The 7553-nt window shown below is 34.2% G+C and overlaps 1 protein-coding gene across 3 annotated transcripts in view; it reads left to right on the top strand.

Annotated features, from left to right (window-relative positions):
• LOC118263825 (ras-related and estrogen-regulated growth inhibitor) overlaps positions 1 to 5186 on the top strand; it is a 27754-nt gene extending 22568 nt beyond the window's left edge. The window contains exons 6-7 of one of the 3 annotated variants that reach the window (XM_050705373.1): positions 3018 to 3171; positions 4654 to 5186. In XM_050705373.1, the coding sequence (XP_050561330.1) occupies positions 3018 to 3171; positions 4654 to 4895 (396 nt within the window). In that variant the 3' untranslated portion in view covers positions 4896 to 5186. The remainder of the gene's footprint in view (positions 1 to 3017; positions 3172 to 4653) is intronic. The other 2 variants (XM_050705372.1, XM_050705374.1) reach the window with 2 other exon arrangements.
• The last annotated feature ends 2367 nt before the right edge of the window (positions 5187 to 7553 follow it).

Genomic DNA, 7553 nt, shown 5'->3' with positions numbered 1-7553 from the left:
AACTGAATATACAAATTACTAAAACTGAAGAAAAGTTTACAATACCTTGGACTTTATATTTTTTTACAACGCTAGAATCAAATATTTGTATAATCCTCACATAATATCTATTGTATACTCGAAACACCTTATATACTACACAATAGAGTCTATTTCTCCGGTAAAAATTACGAAGAAAAACTTAAGAGAGAGTTTCAATAAAGCGTGGGACGAAGACACAATGTTATCGCAAGATACGTGGTTTATCTGCGAAATAAAACTTTTTGTGGTTCGAGGATACTTAGGATAATGTGCGCTATAAATTCGTTTTGAAGACTAAATTTTAAGGCCACACCAATGTTTTTTTTTACAAAGTAAAATCAATTACGAAAATAAGTATTTTTATTACGAAATGATCGGTTTTAAATATTAACTACAAGAAGGTACAATAAATGTTGCAAAACTGTATTCATGCAAAACGTGCTTTGACATTAGTGTCCGCACATCTGTCAGAGAAATTCGGTTATAAGGTCACACATATTACGTGCCTATACGTGCATCCAATTTCCGCTTTGCTGAATATGGAAATGCAATTTAATGATGACCCATCCGTGGTTCTAATGACACATAGCCAGCCAGCAGACTACATATTAATGAAACGTAGACTTAACTTTACTTTAACATAGTGATAACAAACTACTAACTACAAAATAAATTGTTTATTTTATAACTATAGACGTATACATGTAAATACGATTCAGTATAATATTATCTAACATTCGTTAATTTAATCCTCGAGGGATAGACACAAGATGTAAACTGCAAAGCGCGGACTGGAGTACACCTAATTTGAAATTATACTTAGATTATTTTTACCACAGATATTCATGTTGTCTATACCTAACTATAGGTAAAATAGCTAAATATTTCTAGCGATGAACTACCTCACTTAATAATAACTTACAAACAATATGTTGAAGCACCCCGACCGAGCGCCCCAACTTTCAATATCACCCAATCGGTGGAAATGACGAAGCTTTGTGGTGTATTTACATAAGTGCCTACTTACTTAGTTACTTACTCAACGGCCGTGTACAGTAATTTAACTTTGCAATCCCAACCAATTTATACGTAAGTCTGTTCCTGACATGTTCGATTTATTGTGGGGTGAGAGTACACGATTATCCGAGTTCGGTCCTTCAAGACTTAGCCTTTCAGACCAATTTTGTGTATTGTGTAATCGATTGGAAAATATGCACGAATTTAAAATAACACGTGGAAGATATATGGTGCCTAGATGCTAAGAATGAGAGGTGAAGTATACGCACGAACATTTTATGTAGTGTAAAACTTTTACATGGAGTAAGTATCCTTTATTCATTCATATAGAGGGTACATACATACAGAGGGTTTTACAGTAAAACCCTCTGCCACTCATAATCTAGAGAAGACAAAACTTCGTGTAAACCCCTGTTGAGTAAAGAGCATAATAAACAAACAAACATCTATGCTTTCAAAGAGTTTATTAAGATCTTTCATTATAACCGGAAAATACTTATAACATTTTGCGTCTAATGGAAATTTTTGTTGAAGTTTAATCAAGTTTCAGAAGTTCTTAATTAAGTTTAAATATTTAGAAAATTTATCAACCCCCGTCTTATATTCATTAACAAGCACCGATAAATCGGAAGGTTTAAGTAAACAAGTTCATATTTCTTTTTATAAACTGCCTTTGTGGGGACGATGTTGTACTTTAAGGACAGTTTTATCGATTTTTTTAACCGTGGAAAATAATGTAAACATACCTACTAGATTTGCAATTTAAGCAAAGGTTATCAAGGAATAAAAGTAGATGTGCTGTAGATAGCTAGAGGTATTGTTCTTACATGAGTTATACTTGTACAATCTGTACACGTTTCAGTACTATGTGAAAAATTGGTGTTTTCAGTGTTAACTATATATAGGTACATAAGTACATAAGTGGCATGAAAGGCTGTCGGTATGTCGAGTCAACATGTTCAGATTTTTATTACAGTTATTTTCAAAGAAGAAAATTGAAAGCTCGAATGTCAACAGGTATAAAACGGTCGCGTGAACCGGTAAATGTGTATTTATTTTTACTGGAAAATGATTTGCTATTTCCTACGACATGGTTGCTGTAAAGTTTTATTTATATCGTTCGCCTCATTCGTAGGTGTTAGTTAAACCGTCGGTTACAACGGAATATCTAGTTTTATATCATCTATAAATTATATTGCACTTGCTTAACCTAAGCACTAATATATGACGATAATTTCAATACATTTTTTTCTTAATAGTTTACGAAAGGTTAGAGCGAATTACTTATGCAAAACAACGACAAAATATTAATGAACATAAATATAGTACCTACTTAATATAAAGCTAATTAAATATATGGTATAATTAAGCTTGTTTTCTATCTACTAGCTAATGTGCCTCGGGCCTAAGCATGTTGATGTGGCAGATAGTGCGGCTATAAAGTTATCGTTAAATATGTATCCATTTCAAGCATCCGTTTAAGTATTTATAGATGTTCCGTGATAAACGAGCATGCAACCAGACCCACTTTTATTACTTCCAATCTAAAATTATTTCCAGACCTGAACACTGTTTCTGGATTCTGATCGAATTGTAGTGTCTGGAATGATCTGGCACTTATCCAGTTACAAGTAAACTGATTTTACAGAGGCTAGGGGTCACATAAATACATATAAGAAGCACTACGTATTGCTTATTTTGTTATGTCAGACTTATCGAACTTAAGTAAGTACGTAGTGGACTTTATGAAGGTCAATGACATAATTTTGTTGGGATTAGATTGGTGCTAATCACAGGTGCTAACGCTACTACTTTCCACGGCCATATTCTGCTCACTAATAGCAGACCTCGAAGGACTACTTAAATCATATGACATCGTTATTGAACACGAAATATAAAAATCTCTTGGCTTCCAGTGAAACACATTATTCAAGGACTAAAAAACTTATGACATTCCTAATAATTTATTTGTTACGTAGGTATGGGGTGTATTCCGTGATGCGCGACGATTCTGGCGCGTGAGCAGTAAATGGTCGAAGAGAGACGGCGACAGACACCCTGCAGCACTGGGGCGGCCTCTGGCACGAGCGTCTTCTGATACCACGCCAGATACTAACGCCGCTCCACCCTTTTGTAAGTATTTCGATTATAAAGCAGTACAATAAATATAAGTTAACTAAAGAAACTGTCGTATTACTTACTTACTACACTTACTTAATCAGTTAATTACAGTAATAAAAAGTTCAGAGTTACACACAGTAGATATCAAAATAGCCGACAAAAATAATAACCCTACATAATTGCGTCCTGTCCCTAAAAATCAACTTATCATCTGTATAAACAAAATGATGGCCGCGCTGAAAAATACAGCATAACCTTTTCACCGGTAACGAGACCCGTGGGAAATTATAATTCTAAGGGAACAATACAACGCCGCGCTAAATAAATTGTTGTTAAAGCGAAGAAAGAAAGACAGAAAGATCCCGTAATTAGGCCGCCTGTTGTGCTAGTTACGTATCTAAGTTGCATTGTTTCAAGTTATCGCTTAACCCCTTGTGAGTTCCCAAACGTTGGACCCGACGGAAGCCCCAAAATAACATCGTGTACTCTACAACGTACATTTCTAGGGACTGATTATCTCGCTCATAATAATGCGGCCAGTTTTGGGATGGCGATTTGCGGGATCATATTATGAGCCTCTAGGGACTGGGTACAGTATTGTACCTACCTATTACCGGATAAAATTCACCTGAGAAAAATATCGAGCAATCTGAAATAGGTTGATGTTATTTTAGATTTGTTTGGTTTGACAGTCGTACGCAAATACATGTACGAGCACTTCAATATGTACAAAATGTAAGGGTCGTACAGTGTCGTAAAATGGTAGATATTTATATAGTCCCGTACCTCGTGATTTGAATATAAATATTTAAAGAACTACTCTGTGCAAAATCAAACCAGTGAAAAAGACTTTGCATGTGCGGTAGTGACATCAAACGGACGTTTCACTGGGCAACTATCAGTTTCTAATGTATTTTAAATTAAATACAAGCGAGTGCCCCTACTTCCAGGAACATTTATAAAGGAAATCATAAATAATGTAATGAGAAATATTCGTATTTGTAATATGTAACAACCAAAGCAGAGAGCGCCTTTCAATTTAAAGATATTACCACTTATTGCTTCTCAAATAAAAGGAAATAGGTATAAAATATTCCTCCCTACTACGGAGGCCGTCGAAAGTATTATTATTTATTCATTTCATTGAACTGTGTACAAATATGAGTACTTACTTGTGTACTCTCGGTAATCGAAAGTAAAATATAGAACATGTAAAACTCGATTAAGGTGAATAAATTTTGTACACATTCAAATTTACATTTAATGGGTTTTCGAGAGGTGGAAACAAGGGCCTATATCCATCCAATTACTTACTGTACAGATCGATTTAAGACGAATGTTCGACAAATATTCACCTGGGAATGTATACATGTGCATGCCAGTATACTTATCAAGTATTTACACTTTGTTTTCCTCAAAAGAATAAACTTCAAAATGTGTTAACGAAAGACAAATTGTAGCAGCAAATTGTTAATCAAATCACCTAATTTTCAGGTCGTCGATGGACAGAAATGGAACTAGATGAAGAAGATGAAGTGTGTGTAGGCCGGAGTGATTCGACATCGTCGTCTGGTCGGTCGGAGTGTGGGGACGAGTTCCGAGCCCGAGCCAGCACGGACTCTCGCCTCCCGCCGAGGCCAGCGAGACCCAGACATCCCTTGCCAACGAGACCATTCCCTGCTCCAGTCAGAAGAATGAGCGTCGCCATGAGAGGAAACAACGCTAGCACTTACTAAACAAGAACTGCTGTTATACGACCAAACCTTAATATAATATTACATGTATGTAAAGTACGAGTGAATGTTGTGTGTACACTTAATGTAATGTTAGACCCCTAACAATGTCAAACTGAAAGACACACTGACCTAGATACAATGTTAGATCAATCATCTCGTTCGTTTTACTAACGCGTTCATTACCTACATAATTGTAATAGGTAAGGAAACTAGTCTAATACAGTATTATGTTGCTAAAGATCTGTAAGGTAGATAAGTTTATAAGAAAATTAAATTATTATTTACTTTAGATTTATTTATCTTATTTTTTACTTAACATTTCATATAAAACTCAAAACTTAAATAATTTATTGCATTCATGTGTAGATACATAGATGTTACATTAGCAGATTAGTTTCAATTTAAAACCCGGTTAGGGCAGAGCAGCATACATAATGACACAATAAGCAAATAGACAGACACAACAAATGTGATTATTATAACAAAACTAACATAACATAACTTTAATTAATATCAATGTATCACCACTATTATATGTTACTTTAATTATTGTAGTATCAATTTATACTAAGTAATAATATGGCATAGGTACGTCGCTTTGATCGTGGTCACAAGTAGACAGAAATGGAAAGTTACAAGCCAGAAGGACAAACAAACTTCTTAACGCTGAGCTATTTGATCAATCAAAATCATTTTTCACATCATTCCTCCATACATCTATTCAACGTTTTTGTACATACGTCCTGTTCTTTTCTACCTTTATAAACTTACTTCATCACACTATGTTCACCCTTTTCATTATGTGTCCATATATTAAAACTTTTTAAATAAACTTTGCTCTACACTAGTTTTTTCTCCTAAATCGTGGGTGCGTTTACAAACATATAATTTCCAAATGACACTCGACCCAAAAAAACAATTTGTTGATCACACAAAGAGTTGCTACGTACGGGAATCGAACCCGCTACCCGTCGCGCGGCACCCGGTTGCCCAGGCACTGCTCCAACAGTGCAGTCAGTTTTGACTCTACAACCTTCCAACCTCTAACAGCCTTATTCTTATTTTTACACATTTCTACAAAACGTCAATCTCTGAATAGAAATAAATTCGTGATCAACGCCAAAGATTAACTAAAAAATCCTGATCACCAACTCTATAACCTTTTAAATCACGTTTTCGTTATTATTAAAGTACTCATCTTTAAATAGAACCAGATTAGATCATTAGATGCGATAAACGCTCCTTTAATACCAACACAAGGATGCTTCAGTTTTGATGAAAAATAAACAGAAAATTAATAAAAACGACCAAATATTTTTTGTTCTTGTGTTTAATACATATTGTAATACGAAATTTAATCCTGACAACTTTACATAATATGAGCAAACAAGTATGTGTGCGCCGAATTATATTAATAAACTTTGTGTAGCGGTGGTACTACGAACAAAGGAGATATTTCACAAAAGGGATGCTAGTACGCCACGCTGCCGTTCCAGTTTTTGTCATGTTCATTTAAATTAACTTCGGAAAAACCCTTTTACTATTTTATTTTTCTTAAAGTTTTTCGTATTTGCATTTTTAAGTTGACCTCAAAATGAAAAATGGGTACCTTACCTGTGTTGGGAAAATATTTTTTGTTTTATTGTAACTTTATTTTAACGTAACGTAAAGAATTACGTTACATAGGTACAAGTCATATACCATTCGTCCTATAATTTCATTCCTGAGTAGTCGGGCAGCAAGATTTAAAAAATATAGGAAGAGTAGGTACCTCTCTAATATTTTCTTACCAATATGTTTTAGAACACGAATAGCAAATAGATTTTATTTCTACAATTTGTTGTGATTATATGTTGCCCATCCTGGCTTTTTAATCACTTCATATTGGCCAAACTTAAACAAAGTACCGTATAAATACAATGTAAGTATTGTGCATTGCTATTGAATTCATAACATTGACGAAATCAATTTAAATGTGCGTAAAAAATAGATTTATTTGTGAAAAAATAAACTGGCCACTAAATATTATTATACCACTATGGCATGTTATACATTAGTATCGATAAGATATGTACCTGATTATGTAAATGTCAGATGTTAAATGTTAAACATGATATGAAAATATTTAACACAGAATTCTTATATTTTATTTTTCCTTCTAACATTTTTTATCAGTTTCAGCTGTTCCACGCCAATACACAAGGGGGTTGCAGATAGAACCCCACATTTGATTTCAGGTCAACCGTATTTAAGTATCGAATAAAGCTTCGAAACCAAACGAACTTTAAATAATCTTTTGAAGCAAGTAAGCAAATAGATAAAATAAACGGTTCAAACATGGAAATATTTTTAACTTTATCTGCTATTTGATTCGATTTAACTAAAATGTAGGTCAACATTTGTGAGATAAGAACATTCAGAGATACTTATCCAGTTCGTCTTCTACGTTAACAATAATATAAAGCATACTCAACGGCTTGCTGAAAATGAACATTTGAATAGAGTAGGTATACTTAGATTTTTGTGTTATGTCTATCGTGACCCCCGGAAGGAACCGAACCGTGCAGCGGGAGTGATGACCCCTAGATATCCTTTGTTTGTTCAAACAAATGGTCACTGATTTGAGGTCACACATATGGGTCATATAAATTGATAAAT

This window comes from Spodoptera frugiperda, chromosome 27 (assembly GCF_023101765.2).
Source record: "Spodoptera frugiperda isolate SF20-4 chromosome 27, AGI-APGP_CSIRO_Sfru_2.0, whole genome shotgun sequence".
Lineage (NCBI taxonomy): Eukaryota > Metazoa > Arthropoda > Insecta > Lepidoptera > Noctuidae > Spodoptera > Spodoptera frugiperda.
The sequence above is the reverse complement of the archived record's forward strand: the minus strand, read 5'-3'. Positions and strand labels throughout refer to the sequence as shown.